Source organism: Poeciliopsis prolifica, unplaced genomic scaffold (assembly GCF_027474105.1).
Source record: "Poeciliopsis prolifica strain line A6 unplaced genomic scaffold, Auburn_PproV2 SCAFFOLD004, whole genome shotgun sequence".
NCBI lineage: Eukaryota > Metazoa > Chordata > Actinopteri > Cyprinodontiformes > Poeciliidae > Poeciliopsis > Poeciliopsis prolifica.
In genome coordinates this window covers 16568275-16588104 of record NW_026562379.1, presented here as the reverse complement: position 1 = coordinate 16588104, position 19830 = coordinate 16568275, and the positions used below count along the sequence as shown (strand labels likewise).

Here is a 19830-nt window from a genome sequence, read left to right as displayed (position 1 = left end):
TCCACAATAGAAAATCAGTCAAATCCAACTTGCTATTTAGTAAAAACATAAATATTAGCAGCTACCTCAAATTGGCATGAGGAAAAATTGATTTTATAAAATAGCATAAACATTTTGTCAAAAAAACAAACAAAACTAAAATTGCATTACCAAAAAATTTGTTACTATTAGCAATTGCTAATGCTAGCCTTTTCATTTGCTAACAGCTCCAAGCCCTTGTCTAATGCATGAAGCTGTCAGAAGAAAAGCAAACTTAAAGCCCTAAATGAAACAAAATAAATAAAAAATTTGCTTTGTTAGCATATTGTTGCTAACAATTATTAACACTATCGGAAACAATAACCATAAAAAAGCATAAAATTAAATTGTTAGACCATGTAGGTTATTGTTTCTTGACGTTTCCGTAAACTAAACTTTAAGCTAGCTAGCATTTAGCTTACCTAGCGTTTTTCATATGTTGGCATAACTTGAGATCCTTAGGAAACACTCTCAATTAGGTCAAGTCAAATGAAATCAAAATTTGTCTCGAAAAATGAAAATGCTAACGTTAGCACTGTTATGCTAATGTCAGTTTTGTTGATGTTAATGTGGTAAAATATTGGCCAAATAATTCTAATATTTCTACAGTGTACAAAATCCTGATCAGGTACCATTTAAAACTTTAAATCAAAATTACTTACTTCTCCACATGTGGAGTCTTGACAGTTCCCAAAGAATATATACTGCACATCAAACGATAGCAGGATATCTGCAGGTCATCCACTGTGGATTTAATAAAAGAGGATTTTTTTGTAAGTTTCCGGTAAAGTATTAATGAAAACAAACCAAAAATATGGATTCATTAGGGTGGACCAAAATGACTCACAGATGACGTCATCGCCAAACTGGTGTTGGGCAATGTGGTCAAACAGCGAAGTGAGGACAGGTAGTAAGGCGTTTGTGGTGTAGTTGATGTTCTGGGAAACCCCTTTAACCTAAATGAACAAGACGGCAAACAGATTTCAGCTCACAACAATAAAATCTAATTCTGGCTTTTATGTGAAACTACAGACCGTAACAGAAGTAAAGTATTTTTAAAAAATAGCACTTTAATTCCACCAATTAGCAGTTTTGGTGCTAATTGGTTAAAGTTAGTGCTTTAGCTAACTTTGAAAACATTAATTAGCATCCATATGTTAATTTTTCTGGATACATTTGAAAGGTTTAATTTCCTGGGCTGTTTTATAAACTTTTAGTTAAATAAAGTTCAACATCTGGGTTGAAGTTTTGATCATCAACTTGAATTCTTCAAGTCGTTAGCATTAGCCTGTGCTAAATACCTTGTTGGGGTAGAGCTTTAGCATTAGCAGAAACCAATTCTTATGATTACTGTTTCAGGATTAGCAAAACTAACTTCTTAGTTAGTGGTTCCTAGCACGGCTAATTAGTTTCATCACTGTTTTAGTAAGAAAAAAAATAACTTGGCAAAAATCACATTAGTAGTTTGCGTAAAATAATAGGAAGCTACTCAGGATTTTTCAAACACACTGCTAACATTTTGTACTCCCTGTATTTGTTTTCTTGCTCACCTGTGTTTTACTTGACACTTTTCCCAGTTTCAAATTCTCCACCATCTTTTCTATGTCATCTGCAGCACTCTCAAAGAACTGGCGCAGGATAGCCTTCACAATCTCCGGGCCTGACTTCATAACAGTCCTGGGAAAATAAAATTATGATCAAATAGTAGAGCGTTGTGTCTATTTTCTGCCTCTCTGATGATGGTCGTGATTTACCTTGCATCAAGGGACCGCGAAAGAATGTGCAGACAATTTACTACTGCAGGTGCGTCCGTTCCTGTAAACGGCACACAGATTATGATCCGTCACTACTTTACTTCCGTACAAATTCAATAAAAAAGCTCAAATAACTTAAATGATTAAAAACGTCAGTTTTCCGGTCAATACTCAAAACATTCTGTTTAAATGTTTGGCATAAACAAAACACAGAATTATATTTGAATCAAATGATGTCAGAAAACAATAAAACACAGACTACCATTAAATCAATTCTGAAATAATCTGTTAAATTTGTTCCTTTTGTTCTATGTGTGCAAAATTGATCAATTTGATGACTCAATTTCTCATAAAATGGAAGTGCTCTTAAAAAATTAAAAGAAAATAAGGCAGATGAAGCCGAAAGAGAAACAACGTTTTGAACGCCACTAATAAATGACAAGAAGCCAGAATAAAAAATAAAAATGTTCATTTCTGTGAAGTTTCTGTGCTCGCCATCGATCAGACCGCTGACTCAAATAAAAGAGACTTTTAGAGATTCATGGTGGTGAAGCAGATAAAAATGAAGATACAGCATCTTTTGCCCCTACAAGCCAGGCTGGCAACACATGACAGAGCCGCAGAGCAACACCAGTGGTTCAGCTACGGAGAGACATTTGTTCCAATATCACTGCAACCAAAGAACATGTTTCAAAAATCTAAAATTAAAAACTAAAAAAGTTTTCAAAAATGAAAAACCTCTAAATCAAAAACAAAGTTTTGAGGGTAATTTAAATGTGTATCAGATAGTTGAAAATCTTACATGTCTAAACGTATTTGACAGCAAGTTGTTACCGTATTTTTAACTTTTTACAACTAAAGAGGAGAATATGAAGCGCTTTGTAGCTTCTGACCAATAAAAATGCTCCAACTTGCACTACACCGACCAATAGGAACGCTGTTGCTAACGTTCACTGAGACAAATAGAACTGACAGCCGTCACAGGAAGTCCCGCCTCCCAAAGGAGTGAGATGTAATTTATAGAACAAGATTTGAAAAGAGTGCAATTTATAACGCTAAGCCTCAAAATTAAAAATAAGAAAAAACAAAAAGAATTTCAAAAATCATTTTTTTAAATGTAAAAATTTGAAGTAGAATCTTAAAAAATCCTTTTAAAATGCTTCTTCTGGAAAAATAAAATATAAAACAAGTAATCTAAAGAAATAAAACATGAAAACATAAAATATGAAAAAAAATTGTAAAAAATAAAATATTTTAAATTTTTTTAAATTTTTATATTTGAATAGATAAAATTTGAAAACAAAACTTGAAGAAAATATTTGAAATTTAAGCTGAAAAGCTTTCAAAGCAATTGATTAAAATGTGAATAACTAACATTAAAAAAATGATAATAAAATCTACAAAATTTTAATATAAAAACCTAAATTGAAAACATACAATTTGAAAAACTTTCAACTTTTCCTTTTTTTTAAAAAATGGAAAAATAATGAAAAAAGGCTAATATATTTTTAACCAAGAAATCTTAAAAAAAAGAATTAAAAATAAAATCCAAAGAAATTGAAAACTGCATAAATGAATGTTTTTCTATTGCATACATATTGTAAATTACTCTCAGAGTATTTAAATTTTTTTCCTACATTTTTATTTTTCTATTTAAATCTTTGCCTACAATCACATTGGAACAAACTTCTCTCTATATTAAACCTGATTTATTCTGTTTACACTGTTTTGATAAACATCTTGGAAGCCATAAAAAGACAACTTTTAAAATCACAAAACTGCAGAAAAAATAGAAGCCAAGCAGGAGCTGAGCTGCAGAGAAGGAAGCATTAGACAGGAAACTCAGTGATGTGGGAGGAAATGATAAAGTGGAAAACCTCATTAGTGAATAAATAAAAGAAAAACAGGAAGAAGACGGGATAAAAAAAAAACACCACTACCATGCAAATTCCTTACCAAAAAGAGAAACTCTGTGCCTCACCAAGGCAGCCAACTTACAGAAGATACTGAGATCGGAGGAGAAAAGAGGAGAAGCAGGGGCAGGGAGGGAGGATGGTGAGGAGGGGGCAAAGGTCAAACGTTTCAGGTACACAAAAAGCATAAGAGAGGTCAAGGAAATAACGGGTCATCTCTAACACGAGAGATATGGAGGGACATGGCAGCAGGAGAGGACAGACGCGGTCCGGCCGGCCCATAAACGCAAACACAAACCTGGCGATCATCTCCTTCTCCTTGTTGGAGGAATGGCCGCCGCTGCCCAGGACCTTGGCCGGAGTGGACAGGAAGTACAGGCAGTGGTTCTTGAAGTACTGATTGACGAGTGGCAAGAGAATCTAGCGAAAAGGAAAGGCGACGTTTAATCTTCCAGAGCGGAAAATAATCACCTGACAGGCCAGCGTTTTTCAAAATGGAGGCCACCAGTAGGGAAATGTTTGCTTTTTCTTATTAAAATATTATACTTTTACTCAACTAGTTTCCTGTTTTCTGTTTAATCTCTGTGTTTTATTTTTATTTGAATTTAATCTCCGTTTTGTTACGACGGTTGGTGTAAATTTTATGGCTTTTTAAAATGTGCTATATAAATAAATTTGCCGTTGAGATAGAGAAATGACCGTCCAGCTGCAAAAACACAGAGGAAGTGTGAGAATAAAGTAAGATTTGCTGTAATTAATGTATAATTACATCAAATTACATATTTTCTTGTAATCAAAACACAGAATTTTGAAGTAAAACAGAGTTTATTTTTTGATAATAAAACTTTCTAGCAGGAATCTTTTCGCACTTCATTATGAAATTAAACTTTCTCCCTTTTTTTATCTTCTTGCGACGTGAAATTTCCTCGTTTTAATGAGTTTTGTATAATTTTGTAAGAACAAGCTCTCTTTTTTCAACTAATTTTACATCCGTTAGTTTAAAACTTTATTTTTTAACAAATTTTGTGTTATAAAGGTGAAACAACAAATTTTATGTTTGTATAACCAGAAACGTCATTTGAACAAATTTTATATCTTGTTATAATGAGAAACTTTTGTTTCAACGGGTTTTATGTCTCGTCAGAACATTATACAACTCCCCAAATATTTCCAGACTCTGGCTATTAAATCCTTCCTTTGGTGCTGAAAGTAAATTAACATTAAATTCATTCAAGGCTAAATTTCTTCAGCTCACCTTGGCGAAGAATTTGATTTCCTGTTCATGTGGCGACTTCTCTACGCGGCCACTGCTAACTACGGCCTCTGTTGTTAATCAACGAGAAAACAAGTTGCTCATTAGTTCAGCGCAGGAATGAAATGGGAGCTTCTCTCTTAAAACCAGCGCACCGAGATGAGCGATGAATTCCTGAGCGATGTCCATCCATTTGAGAAGCTTCTGGAGGAATCCGTAGGCGAAACGCTTCTCGATGGAGGAAATGTCCTGCTCCATGTCCTTCAGGCCCCTGAGGACCAGACAAAGAGACAGAGAGTCAGTGAGCCGAGCAGATGAGGACGAAGCTGATCCAGAACGCAGCTGCTGGCGTTCTGACTAAAACCAGGAAGATGAAGCACATCACCCCAGTTCTACAGTCCCGACACTGTAGCTCCGAGAATAGACTTTAAAATACTGTTGCCAGCATTCAGCTTCTCCACATCTGGAACAAACTGCAAAACAGTCAAAACACTGAGTTCCTTTAAGTCAAGACTAAAAACCCACCTTTTGAAGCATTATAAAGAGAACACTAGAACATTTATGAAGAAATTTAAAAGGTCCTGCCAAAGCGTGCCTGTCAGTTGGAACCCAGAATTCTGATGCTGAAAATTAGCTACAATGCTAAGGTGAACAATAGCTTAGCCAACCTAAGCTAGTGTTGACTAAGCAACAAAAGCCCAACACATATTCAACACTTTTTTTTACTTCAAAATTCTGTCTTTTGATTACAAGAAAATATGTAATTCAGCTAATATTAGCTAATATTAGTATACTAATATTAGCATATTAGCCCACTAATATGCTAATATGATGTTAGCATATTAGTATGCTAACATCAGTGTATCAACTAGAAGTAGTCAAAATACTAAGCTTAGCTTAAATAGCTTAAGTAGGATGTAGGATATTCCCAGCATGTCGACCAAGTCCATTCAGAATGATAGACACAGCCAATAAATCAACAATTAGCTAAAATATTTATTTTATGTCGTAGGTTATTGTTAGCATGAGGGTTATCACTAGCATATTGACAAACTGCATTCAGTGTGCAAACAGAGGAAATATAAGCTAATATTAGCCAAAAATACTAAGGTTAACTTACATACTGTGGCATGTGGGGCATTAACAACATGCTAACTGAATCCATTCAGAATGACAAACATAACTAATAAATCAAAAGTCAGCAAAAATGCTTTTGGGCTTAGTTTTTTGCCATTTTTGCTGGAATGTGCTACACAAATAAAATTTGATTGATTGATTGATTGATTGATTGATTGATTGATTGATTGATTGATTGTTCGGCTTGCCTCGTCACAGCGTAACCATTTAGCTGGAGGAACTTCAGCAGATCCTGGGCTTTTTCTCTGTCGCGGGCCTTCTCCTTGGCCGTCAGGGTGTCGTACGGCACCAGCAGAGGGTGTGTACCGCCACCTGGTGGGCAATATTAGCCTGATCAGAGCTCTCTTAAAGATATTCAACACATAGTTCCCACAAGTCTGAACTGGACTACACTGGCCCTCTTAGTAGACAATCACAGAGTTATTCAAAACAAACCATGTTTTCAAGACCAACACAGAAAATACTTGAATGAAATGGCTCCTGTCAAGATCGACTCGCATGAGATGGAGAAGGAAAATGGTCAGGCGCTGCGGACAAGATGTCTCCGATTTCATACTATGACATAGTTAGCCGCCGACTGAACACAATGAGAGCGTATAAAATGGAGGAGCTTCACCTGAAGTCCATGGAAGCACGCAATCAATATTAAAACGGCTTTGCAAAGGACGTAAGAACTCTTTGTGTGAATAACAAGGTTCTGATGACTGGCAGAGTAAGTACAGGTAGTAACAAACATGTAGGCTACATGTCTGTTTTAGCTAGCAGATATAAGTTACATCAGTTAAGCTAATTTTGTTAGCTTAACAGCTCATAGCAACCGTCGACCAAGATGCCTGTCAGGTACAAAGTTTTCAGAAGTTCACCTGCTTTTTTCTTTCTTTTTTTTTTACTGAACCGAAACACACCGCATTCCACAGCACATCTACATGTTCAGGTTGTCATAGTCAAGCTAGCATAACTAATCTACTTCCCTATGCCTCACTATTTTATTGTATTTTTTATTAAATCTTTTTCCTGAGTTGTGAAACATGTTACCCTTGTACCTTGTTATTATCTAGCTGTCTCAGCATTTTATATATCACGAGTACATTTAAGATTTAGCGCGTTATGTTGACAAATTGACAGCTAAAACCAAAGCTAATTATTGTTAGTGAGTAGCTTTATGCCCTCCAGGATCTAAAATGTGAATTCTGAATAATAAACAAGATGATAACTCCTGCCTTTAGCTTGCAGCTCAAGTTTCTTCTTCCTGCCCCAGGTGTTGTGGTAGTTCTCAGCCAGTTGCTCAGCCATAGACTGGATGAAAAGAAAAAGAGACACAATTTGTCCAGATTTCAAAGCATAATAGGATGAAAATAACAGAAATTTGCATACCTGAAGTTCTCTGGACAAAGCCATCCCTGAGATATCTATTGGCTGAGGGTTGTAGCCATGACTGGGATCATATGTGGCCTAATAACAAATAAAAACAAATATAAATCAACAATAAGTTTTTTCAGTGTAAAAACTCCCATGAATACATGTTTTTCTGCTGTGTGTCGTACCTGAGCAGTCTGGGAAATCTTGCGTGTCGCCGCCTTCTCCACCTCTCCCTCTCCATCCCTGGCTTTCTCCAGGGTCCACTCCCATGCCAGCATGGCTTTGATTGATTCTTTAATAGGCCAGCGGTATATCTCCTTATCCTGAGGCCCAAAGAAAAATAAACTCACAAATAAAACACACTTAAAAACAAATTTTTCAGGAAGCAGAGGAGTCGTCACCTTTTCAGAGAACGTTTTGTACGGCCGCAACATTGGGTGAGTCTTGGCGTTCTCGTCTAGAACCTCTCCGTAGGTCCAGTTGTTCTGAATCTGGGAAACCATTTGGAGGTAAACGTTAAGGACAGGACTATATTTTCATCAGATGGTACATTTTGTTTTTCACTGACCTTTTCAAAAGCCCACTTATCATGAGTGTGTTCTGCGTACTTGTTGATGAAAGCATCCAGCCTCTCTGGTATGATGGTGCTGTGGGAGAATTCACTGTCTTTAATGTATGTCCAGTAACTGAAATATCCAGATTAGCTTTTGAAAATGGTTGATTTACATTGCGAAATTTGACCCCTACACTGCAAACACACAAAATCTTACCAAATATTTTTGGTCTAGTTTGTAGTGCAAATATCTTAGTAAACTAGAAATAAAATAAACCAACTTAAAAGTAACTTTTCACCAAGATAAAAAGAAAAGCTTGATAATTCCTTAATATTGATACAAAAGTTCTAGTTCCACTGGCTAGCAGGTTATCTCACTTAAAACATGGAAATGGGAACTTTTTGATCAATATTAAGGAATTATTTATTTTAAACATTTTGCTGAAAAGTTACTTTTCAGTTAGTTTATTTTATTTCAAGATATTTCCACTAGAAACTAGACCAAAAATACTTGTTAAAATGTGAAAAGTATTTTTGTAAAACAAATCTACATCCATTACAACGCTGTAATTTATACAGAAAAAGCGATAACAAGGAGAACTTACTTTGTGGTTTCAACTGGTTTGGGATCAAAGTTGCCCTCAGCGTCGACTGAGGCCTTTTTCTCCGTGTGAGAGGAGTAGCTAGCATCCACGTAGTCAGGAGGAATGGCTCCCGCGATGGCGCAGAGGCACGGCATGGCGATCTTAAAAAGCTCAGCATCAAATTTCTGAAGAGTGAATCAGGGAAGAAAGCTTTCTTTTGTTTTTGTTTTGTCACACTTTGTTCTAATTTATTTCTTGGTATATCTGCAGAGGTGACAGGTGGTGAGCACGGCCAGCTAAAAAATTAGCTTTGCTAAGCCTAAAGCACTACTGCTAAATATTAGCTCCTCTAATGCTAAAGCAATACAACAATCAGGTATTTAGCAAGGGCTAATGCTAACAAGCTAACGTCACCATATTAATACACCATTTGTTCTACATAATCTGTAAAATTAGTTTGTCAAATGATAAATTGATACACTAAAATGGTTATTAAAGGAGGCTAATGCTAACATGCTTCAGCTACATTGATAGCCATCTACTTAATTTATAAAATTAAGTCCTCTAATGCTAAAGCTCTAAACTAAGATACTATTTAACTGAGGCTAATGCTAACACACTGTCTTCAACTATGTTGATACCCAATATTTGTTCTACATAATTTATAAAAATTAGTTTCTCCACACCAGTTAGGTATTTAGCAGCGGATAATGCTAATGTGCTAACTTTAGCTACGCTGATATATTTTGGATAATTTTTTGGTCCCCTTCCCTGGACTGATACTATCCATGTGATCCTTCGTAAACCTTTCTGAAAGTTATGTTTTTAGCTAAAGGATAAACGAGTAAATGTACAGAAAATCCGACAAGTACATCTGAACTATCCTTTACCCGCTGCTGCTCCTGTTTGTGTGAACTAATCATGACATAAATCCTATGGAAATTAAACAAGCTGAAACGAATCTTTCACCTTGTGTGCCAACGATTCAAATATTCCCCAAAAGAGCTTCCGAGAAAGATGAAGCTCCTCCTCTGAGGTCACTCCAAAGTTTGCCCATCCGTTTGGTAAACAGTAGTACTTCCAGCAGCGTTCATAGTGATTTGTGAGCAGCTGAAATTCAAAAAAGGTGAAATGGGAATTTGATAATAGTAGATATTTAGACAAACAGTCACAAAACCACCGGATGTGTAGGTGCATGTGTGAATTTGAATGGATCTGGTATTAAATGTAATGTATATAAACTGTATTGTAGACAAAATTGTTACTTGTAGTTATTAATAAGCCAAATAATTATGCAATTCCTGCTGAAATACAGAATATAAGAGGTGATTAAACAGGAAGCAGACCTTTAGAGGCATCTTTGCATATTCATTCAGGATGGGTACATCAAATACCAGCCGTCTGAGCAGATGCTGCAGCATGGAGGGTCTGAGGTACCTGCAGATATCACCCCAACCTTTAATAAGTGACACTTTATGGACTAGAAACAAACTATTTACTGAGTTTGAATCACAAGGTAGAATTCAACCATAATTTTTTAATTTTGTATTAAACTACTTTGAGTCTCTAGCATGTGTAATACTGACTTGCAGAGTGACATGAGGCACTCTTCGATCACATCCCTCTGGGCCTTGGTCAGGGCTCGGCCCCGGGACAGGCGGTAAATGGTGTGAAGCATGGAGTCGATCATGATGGCCCGATGGTCCGTCCCGGCGAACAGCGGGGCGCACTTGGTGAGCAGCGGCAGCACAGCCGAGCAGAGGTAGCGGTTCAGGGCCAGCGCCATTTCAGTGGTACTGAAGGCCACCTGAATCAGACAGAACAGTCGGTAAAGTAGACCTGTTAGGTTAGGTTTTTATTTCTGTGTGGGTCTCTACCACTTCTAAAAACACCCAAAGTGCTGAAACAACACAAGAGTTTGTTGTTGATTTACCATCTAGAAACATGAGATGTGAATCCTCCAGCGTCTAGAGAACATTAACTTACAGTATTTTGCCGATAAGTTAATGTTCTTCGGTGTCGAGAAAATAAAAACCTCCAGCAGAGTTCTGGCCCTTAACTAGCAACTCAAACTGAGTTCCAGGACATTTACTCAGTTGGTTTTAACGCTGCATGAACTGAACAATGGGTTGTTGTTGACCTAGCATCCAGAAACCACTTGCTGATACAATAGTTTGCCTGGAAAATCAACATGGGATCGTTATTTATTAGTTTTGTTGTAGATATCTGAAATACTGTCTAACAAATTAAGTCACTTTTCCTGTGTTAGACACAGTTTTCACTCCATTTCATTGCTTTTTATTCTCAAGACGTTAAGAGGTGAAACATTAAACTGCTGTCAAGCAAGTTAGTTGATTCCACCAACTTAGGTGGCCCAGGTCACCTTTAAGGTTCACATTCAAACACTTAAAATATGTGGAGTTGCTTCATTGAACTCACTGTATCCAGAGAGGCTGCAGCTCTCATGTCAGGCAGGAAGCCGACTTCCAGCACATGAAGCAGGAAGTCCTGATTGTCGATGCCGTAGACTCTGTCGAGGAACAACACCATGGAGGCCTTGTGGTCTGGCACAAAACTGGCAGACATCTTTGGCTCTATGATCTGACTATCTGTGGATGAAAGAGGATATTAATCATCAAAATATTATGGATCCACTGAGAAACTGGACCAGCTGGTCGGAAAAAAACATTACGAAAGTATTTTTCATATGTTGCAGTTTGGTTTCACGTCTCTCTACTTTCCAATTAAACTTTACTATCATCATCTGACAGTTTTGGTTGAGTCTTTTTGTGTTGGTTGTCTGATCTCTACTGAAAGATATTACACCAATTACACATCAATTTTTGGGAGGTGCTGGTGCCTAAGACCAGCTAACATTTCAGGCGAGTGGCGGGGTTCACCCTGGACAGGTCGCCATTTTGTACATTTATTTATCCAAAAATATTAATTGACGTACCTTTACCGTAGGCAGGTATCTGTACTGGCAGGCTTATTACCCCCACCAGATCCTCAATGGGCACTAGAGATCGAAGGATGGCGCGGATTCGTAGAGCTTCACCTTTTCCTGCTTGGATTAGCTGCAAATAAACAAAAATAAAGACATTCATACTGTTTATCCTCAGCAGAGATCCCTGGGCCTAATTTTATATAATTTTTTGTTTTTTCTGTTTGGTTTTAAATGAAAATAATTAAGTAGGGATGGGAACAATTACTTAGGATATTAATTTGTTGATTAATGGTAGATTAGATTGAAAATAAAAGTTTGTAAGAAAGCATTTAGAAAGTTAAATTAAAACATTCATTTGAAAATGTTCTATGATACACAAAAAGCACAGTTTGAAGTTAAGAGAGTAGTTAAATTATCTAAGAAGTAATCTGTAGTCTATTGATAATTTTATATTAACTCGTTAGTCTAAAACCCATTAAACTTGTTTCTTACGTGCATCTCTGGAGCGCAGCGACCCAGCAGATCAATGAGAGCTGAGTAGAAGGACATGATGGCGTTTCCCAGGTGAACCCGGTTCTCCTCATGCTGCCCCTCACCTCCAAACCTGCCAACCAATCAGACCACCGGACTCAGGTCGGCCTATTGAAGTTGTTGATCTCATGAGGAAATATTAGGGCCATTGTAGATAGAGAAAAAAAAAACACTTAAAATCTTTAGGTTGATCTATAAAAAAATTCTAAATTTCTGAGTTTCAAAAGTTGAAAATGTTAAAATTTTGAAACTCAAAAGTTGAAATGTTTCTATGTTCGATACTCGGAAATTTCAAAGTTCTTTCTATTGAGTTTTATCAGGCACATTTTCAACTATTCAAGCTCAGAACTGTTCTTTTTGTTTCTAGAAAATTTGTATTCTCAAAAATTTAGTTTTTCCTAGAAATGTTTCCACTTTTCAAATTCAGAAATTTCCAGTATTTTTCTAGTTTCCTGGTGGAAATATACCCTTCCTTTTATTATGGCATGTTTTTTCACTTTTCAAAGTCAGAAATTTACTTTCTTTGTACAGAATTTCTGTAATTAATCTCAAAAGTTCTAGTAAATGTTTTACTTTTCAAACTCTAAAATATATCGGAGGTTTTTCCCCAGAAAATGTGAGATTAATCCCAAAATTTTGGAATTTATTTCTAGCAAAATAAAAAAAATTTCAAGCTCAGAAATGTCCTTTTTTTACAGAACATTTCTAAGATCTTTACCAGATATATACTCCTATCTACCACGCCCCTAACTTCCCGTCGTATGATCGTCACGCCCTCACATGAAGCGCCTGTCTTTTTTCACTGTTGGTCCGTCCCTCGCCGGGTCCTCGGAGATTTTGATGGCCTCCTCCATGGCCGCCAGCAGACCGTTGCCACCCTCTCCTCTCAGCGCTGGGCCAAAACATTCGGGGCGACGGATCAGCAAACGCACAACGACGTTGGCGTTCTCTTCAACACTCTCTCCTGCGAGGAAGAGGAAGATGGACGTCTAGGAAACTGCTGATTTGCATTTAAGCTAACGTGCTAACTCATGCTAATATTGGTAGGAGACCGTTAACAAAAACAGCAAAGCGCAGGAAGTCCAGGTATCTCTCTCCGCCGCACGGGTTCCAGCCGATGTCGGGGTAACCCTTCGACAGGAGCATCGGACAACTCTGCAGTCCGCAGCCGGCCAGATACGTCACCACCTACATCAGCGTCAACGTTAAGCAGAGAAATGGATTTTTCTAAACTCCTTCTCACACAGAGTTCTCCTGGTTTTGGTGTTTTATGCTTAAATTGCTCCAACCATTTCAAGGTCTTGCTCCTGTAAAGCCAAAGCCAGCTCATTGTTGTCAATGCAGGAGGCAGCAGCCACATCCAGAGGCGTTGACCCACGCATGCCTGCATGAAGAAGAAAAACGTTCAACTATTCTCCACCTTACTGACAGCACAATGCAACAGAATAAGGATCATTTGCATCTATTTTTGGCATTTCTTTCCTTTTGCTGATTTATTAGCTTCCTCTCACAGATTTACTCCATCCTCAAAAGATTTGGATTTAAATGAATGTAATCTAGGTTTGAAAATGAGCGCGCTGACCCAAGCCAATGCCGCTGTTCTGCAGCAGGTAGTTCAGGTGGTCGAACATGGAGCGCTGGTTCTGCCGGCTGATGCGGCAGAAGTAGCACAGGAAGCGACAGCAGTTTGTCACCATTTGGGGGAACCGAATCTCCTGGAAACAAAAGAACGTTTCACCATTTCCTAAAGGGAAGTAGAAGAAGAAGTGCTTCAAAGTAAAAGGTGCAGAACAATTTTAAAATACTTTTGAGTCTCCACCGCCACCTAACACGTTGACCATGACCTCCATGACGGTTTCATGCATCCCAAGAGCTCTCATCAGGTTGGGGTGCTGATAGAAAACCTTGTTGTTCATGATGTTCCTGCAATGCAGCAGAAAACATGTCACCGATTTGACTGCATATGGAGTTCATGACTCACAGAAACAACTTCTAAAGGAGACCCGCTACGCAAAATACTTTCTTCATTCTCTGCTGCTACTGAAAAAATATGTAGAAAGACCCAGGCTGGTTTTTGGAAACAAGTTCACGTTTGTCGGTGTCTGGGAAGTGAGCGATGTCCGAAACTTCCAGAACGTAATGCAACAAATTAGCAAGCACAGCCCATTACCTAGCAACCCCAGCAGACCTGTTGCCTAGGAATCCCAGCGGAGTTCTAGCACATTTGGTCAGCTGGTTTTACCACTGGATAGCCATTGCGCTACGCAATGGCTGCTGGAAAACACAAGCACTTGTTGTTGATTTAGAAACATGAGATGTGAATCCTCCAGCATCTAGAGATCAAATTTGATTCCAATTAATACGTCCTTGATTCAATTCGATTCATAAACCAATTTTTCTATTCAGTCTAGAGATTCAGTTTAAATGATTAAACAAAAAGAATCTTCTAAAACAAGTTTAGAAGGTTTAAAATTCCATCAGTTTATATTTAAACAAAAATAAAATTCTGTAACTTAATTTTCCAGGATTAGGTTGGCTTAGCTACCTGGCTTTTTCCTAAATTAAAAGACAATTTTAATATTTTTTTACATAAAAGTAAGCAGACTGACTTGATTAATTATTGCCATTCTCTATTGAATCTTTTTTTGGCTGCAGTCTTGCTGGTTGAGTAGGAGGCTCTACAAATGCTTTTCAAAGCTGGACGGCTGCATCTGTTTTCAGCCATTTTCACGTGTTGACGTTGAGTTGGGGGCGTGGCCAGCAGCAGCTTAGTAGCATTCAAAAGGTCACCTTTAAACAACAAAACTTTATCAATGTAAAATCTTCTGACCCGATGCTCTGGATCATAAGCCTCTCTTCTTCTGGACCCATCTGGACGATGAGCAGCGATCGGATCTGCCCCAAACACTCCAGCATGTCCATGGTGTCTTGCACGGACACGGCGTTGATGGCGTAGGCTTTGGGCAGAGCGCGGATCAGCTCGCCGAGCCCGTCGTACATCCTGTGGAGCAAACTGAACATCAGACGCACCAGTTCCGGGTTCTGGATGAAAGACTCCTGGGCCCAGTGGATCATAGTGTGGGAGATGAGCTCCTGAAGGGTACCTGAGTGAAACAGAGGAGATTCATTCATTTTGGAATTACATTTTATTTCAAGTTTTTTCAAAATTAGGTGATTTTTATCATACTTGGTTTTGGCTCCTCCTCCACCTCTGGCACTTCCTCTTCTTCCTTTTTACGGAAGTTCTTCACCTTTTCCACCAAACTGAGGAGTCTACCCCTGAGAGACGTGTCCACCTCTTCCTCCTCTGCTTCATGCTCGATATGAATCCCTTAAGATGCATAATCAAATCAAAATCATGTTTTTCTTTCTCATTATTCTGTCTTCCAGAATATTTTTCTTCCCTTAACAACTTTTCCATACTTCAACTTATATCTCAAAACATTCATCTTGTTCTGGAGACTTCTCATATATGTTTTGGTCATTTCAGCTTTTACAGTAATTTAAATATTTGAACTTTTATGGAAAAAATTCAACTCCATTGAAATTAATAGTGATTCCACAAAATTCAGCAAACCTTGCACTCTTTGACGTCTTACCACTTGTGCCTCCTTCCACCTAGAAACTCCATTCAACTTTTGAACAAGTCACAAGATGTTCTGCTATCTTTAAATGATTCAGCTTTTTGATATCTCTCATGGTTTTTCTGAAATTACAATTTAAATTTCATGCAGATTTTCAGTTTTTTAGCATTCTTCAGCTGCCAGAGTGCACTCTCTAGCAACTGAGGCTTTTTCAAACTTTATTGTTTTTTTGATGCACAAAAAATTTTTTTTTGCATCAAAACGTAGCCACTGGCATCTTCTTTGAGGGAATATAAGCACCATTGCTGTATGTGTATGTTTCTTCAAAACACTCCCTGAACACTCCTCCACCTCCATTGGCTTCATGGGAAATATTAGAATATATAGAATACCGATTAGCATTCGTAATGTTGTTTTGCAAGAAATAGCAACTGAAAATTGAAATTCAAGTTGACGAAAGCAATCAACATTTGAAGATACCAATAGGAAGAACCTCTCACCACAATGAAGCAGGATGTCGTTGTGGAAATTCACCAGCGTTTCTCTCACATCCTCAGGAACAGGACAGTCTTCGTCCTCTGGACCGTGTTTAAAGTTGGTCAGTAAAATCACCTACAAGAGCCGCAAAGTGGAGAAAGCACATTAGCATCATTTTGTGTCAGATTCAGAAATCTGGACTAAAATCCTCATTAAATTTGGCCTGGATGATCATAAAACTAACAAGAATTCACTAAAAATACAGTGTAGCTTGAGATTTTTATTCTTTTTTTGGCATTAGAACAAAGGTGATCCATCTTAATATTTTGCAAATGCAGATCTAGACTCAAATTTTTATTTTTAAAACAAAAAACATTTTTAGTTTTCTCCAAAATACTTTCCAAATTAGTATAATTCTAATAAATATTTTGCAGGGTTTCCCCCAGTGTATTATAAGCCTGGCGGGGCACCTGTTTCCTGTTTCCGCTGGTACCTGGTCTTGAGGCGGCGAGCGGAACTCGCGGGTCTTGCGGGCGGTCTCTGCGGCCGACATGGTGAAGGCTCTCATCAGCTGGTTGTAGCGCACGCGTTGGTTCTTCTGGACGTCTTGGACGAAGTTGTCCGAGTAGGCGACGATGGTTTCCACTCTGTGCCTGAGCTCGCAGTCGCAGAAGTACTGCAGCAGGGTGCACATCTGGAAAGAAAAGCCCAGAGTTTTAGGTGCTGACCTCTTCTCTGATATTAATATTCACCTAAAACGAACAGGTCAGAGGTAGGAATGTTGCAATAAATCTATTAATCTCATGAATTAAAACAAACTCAGGGAAAGGGAAGTAGGTCAGTTATGCTGGCTTGACTTTGACAACCTCAACATATAGATGTGATGTGGAATTCTGTGTGTTTTGGTTCAATTAAAGAATAAAAAAGGTGACCCTCACAAACTCTGGCAGATCATTGGTAGAGCAGGTGTTTAAATTTAGCAGCTAATGTTGCACAACAATCACTTAACAGTGAAAGAAAAATTTTCGGACGTAAACAATAACATTCAGGCGAGACTCTCTAATCACCTGCAGCTTGACGGACTCCGGCAGCTTCATTTGAAGTAGTCCTTCCTCTGGAGCCTCCTCTTCCTCTTTGGCTTCTGCTTCCACTGCCTCTTCCTCCTTTTCTTCCTCTGCTTTCTCTCCATCCACTTTTCCTCCTTTGACCTCCTCTTCCTCCTTAGGTCCGCCTTCCTCCTTCGGCTCAGCCTGATCGCCCTCTTGCTCTCCTTTCTCCAGCTCTTTCAGCTCCTCTTCCTCATCGCCGACCCCCTCGTCTTCAAGCTCTGCATCAGCCGCTTCCTCCTCCTTGTGCTCCTCGCTCTCTCCCTCAACGGCTTCCCCCTCTTCGGCGGTTTCTCCTTCCTCTTCCTCCTCCTCTTTGCCGCTGAAGACGTTGGGATCGATCATCTTCAGGATGTGCTTGGTGTCCTCGTCGTTGAAGATGCCAATGATAAGCAGCGTGCTGATGAGCTTCAGGATCGGGACGAAGTGGAACTCAACGCTGCCCCCTACTGGGTCGCGCATTGCCTGGCTCCCGTCCAGCACAGCTTCTGTCACCATGCTGATGGCTCTGGTTTTCAACTCCTGCAGGGAAAAAACCCCCAAAACCATCAAATAGGGATGGAGACACTTAATTTATTATTATTAATTGAATGGTTTATCAAATTAAACTTAGTTCCAGACGATTAACTAATAATGTTCAGTTAAGACCTTCTTTTGGTGTCATAGTTTGGCCACCATCCAGCAGAGGGCGCCACTGGTCATAGCTAAGTGAAGCCAGTTGATAGAGAAATAAAGAAGGCAAGGCCATACCAGAACGGGAAAGAGAAACTGTCTAAATGGAGTCTGGTTTCGGATGAAAATGCTCTTTATGCGCCACATTTCTCTTTTAAAATAAGGTATATTTCAAAACAGAAATGTTTCATATGTATGTAGTTACATGTAAAATGTAAACACTTGACAAGCGCCTTAATTTTCACCTTTAGAGCATTTTATGACAGAGCAGTTTCAACTTCTGTCAAAAATGATTGTGCTCCTCCTCACTAGCTGCGTTTCCACTGATTGTAAAATTGCAGAAATTAGAATTATGAAAATAAATAATTAATTTTGATAGATACATGAATTTTTACATAAGTTTGGATGAGTTGGATTTTTTTGGGGGGCCATATCATTCAATATTTAACAAAGTTGACAAAAATATTTTTAAAAGTTTTTTTTTTCTTTTCAATTAGGCAATTATGAAAAAAACAATAGAAAACTCAAGTGGGTGATTATCAATTAATCATTAGTCAACCAATAAGATCAATTAACTCATTAATTTGATGATTCGCATCCTGCCATTCATCTGCTAACCCATTCTGTTTGTCTGGGGTTTTTTTGTTTTACCTGTAAAGGAAAAACAGGACTCAGAGTATAAATATCTGGGTCTGTGCCGACAAAGTTGACCGATGAGAAGTGCAGCTTTGGGCGTAAGCAGGTGGTGAGTCCGACGCCAGGCAGAGAATGGGCCTTCTTCACATCAGGGTAGAGCTTGATGCTGAGCGTCTCCTCCGTCATGGGGACGATGAACTCCCTGTTGGTGCCCAGACGCGCCCGCTTGGCCGACTCCAGGTGAATGCTGATCAGCAGGTCGTAGTAGCCGCTGCGCAGAGGCCCGGGGAGGTACGTGTTCTCCGTGGCGTAGAAGAGCTGAGACTCGTCGACGTGGCTGCACAACGCGTGAGCCACTCGGTTGTTGCCCAGTGCGCAAACGGCGCAGTACAGCATGAGCGTGTGGTAGTGGAACTTCAGGAGATCCAGGCGCTCCGACAGCTCCAAGATGTCAATACACCTGAAATAAACAAAACAAGAAAACCACTTTCATCGAGAAGTTTGGTACATTTTCAAACAGAAAATGTAAAAACATTTAGCCCAAAAATATGGATTTTAAAGCAAAATGTGCATTTTGTGGAAACATAGACTAAAAACAAGCTTTCATATTTACTAAAAAGTTACTTGTTAGTTCATTTTAGCTTATTTCAGGTGTACTTAGATATTTGTACAACAAAATATACCAAAAATAAGCAGTGTGCTACCCAGCTGAGGCTCTTACTCCAGTGTAGGTCTAAACCATAATACCCAACTTAGCACAAGTAATTTGACTAAAAGAATCTAAATGAACAGGTGGTTTTTAATGAATCTAAATGAACAGGTGGTTTTTAATGAATCTAAATGAACAGGTGGTTTTTAATGAATCTAAATGAACAGGTGGTTTTAATGTTTAAAGGCCCTTTCTCTGACCTGTTTTCCTCTGGGATGTGGAGGGCCATCATGATGAGAGGTTCTACACACTCCACCGACCAACCCAGGCGCTCGCTCACTTTGCCCACCTCCGGTTTCAGGAAGTTATTGGGCATGCGGCTCCAGATGACTGGCGTTAGCATCTGGACGTCCAGCCTGGGAGGACACTGGGGGACGGGATTCTTCCGTTCGCTGCGGAACATCGCCGCTGATATCGGCATGATGTTCTGGAATAAGAGAGACAGAGTCTTTTAGAGGGGCAGTATTATGTTGCCATTTTAAAGCACAATCAAGTAACGATGCTACCTTCAGTAGCTATGAAAATGCTACATATATAAAATATGACTTAAAAGAAATTTTATTTTCTGATTTAATGGCTTGAAATTGGGCCTCTGTCT

The 19830-nt window shown here is 38.7% G+C and overlaps 1 protein-coding gene across 7 annotated transcripts in view; it reads right to left on the bottom strand.

Moving 5' to 3' along the window:
* ryr1b (ryanodine receptor 1b (skeletal)) overlaps positions 1–19830 on the bottom strand; it is a 96122-nt gene that overhangs the window by 38032 nt on the left and 38260 nt on the right. For all 7 annotated transcript variants that reach the window (XM_055028738.1, XM_055028740.1, XM_055028741.1 and 4 more), the window contains exons 34-66: positions 19433–19659; positions 18539–18983; positions 17177–17737; positions 16603–16803; positions 16133–16244; positions 15236–15379; positions 14879–15152; positions 13854–13971; positions 13631–13763; positions 13338–13432; positions 13101–13236; positions 12829–13012; positions 12010–12121; positions 11527–11647; positions 11010–11179; positions 10157–10377; positions 9917–10007; positions 9540–9680; positions 8592–8755; positions 8002–8080; positions 7835–7924; positions 7619–7756; positions 7449–7526; positions 7295–7370; positions 6263–6386; positions 5093–5208; positions 4941–5008; positions 3984–4105; positions 3729–3778; positions 1773–1833; positions 1569–1695; positions 866–974; positions 681–762 (exon numbers count right to left, since the gene is read on the bottom strand). In XM_055028738.1, coding sequence (XP_054884713.1) covers positions 681–762; positions 866–974; positions 1569–1695; positions 1773–1833; positions 3729–3778; positions 3984–4105; positions 4941–5008; positions 5093–5208; positions 6263–6386; positions 7295–7370; positions 7449–7526; positions 7619–7756; positions 7835–7924; positions 8002–8080; positions 8592–8755; positions 9540–9680; positions 9917–10007; positions 10157–10377; positions 11010–11179; positions 11527–11647; positions 12010–12121; positions 12829–13012; positions 13101–13236; positions 13338–13432; positions 13631–13763; positions 13854–13971; positions 14879–15152; positions 15236–15379; positions 16133–16244; positions 16603–16803; positions 17177–17737; positions 18539–18983; positions 19433–19659 — 4970 coding nt within the window. The remainder of the gene's footprint in view (positions 1–680; positions 763–865; positions 975–1568; positions 1696–1772; positions 1834–3728; positions 3779–3983; positions 4106–4940; positions 5009–5092; positions 5209–6262; positions 6387–7294; positions 7371–7448; positions 7527–7618; positions 7757–7834; positions 7925–8001; positions 8081–8591; positions 8756–9539; positions 9681–9916; positions 10008–10156; positions 10378–11009; positions 11180–11526; positions 11648–12009; positions 12122–12828; positions 13013–13100; positions 13237–13337; positions 13433–13630; positions 13764–13853; positions 13972–14878; positions 15153–15235; positions 15380–16132; positions 16245–16602; positions 16804–17176; positions 17738–18538; positions 18984–19432; positions 19660–19830) is intronic.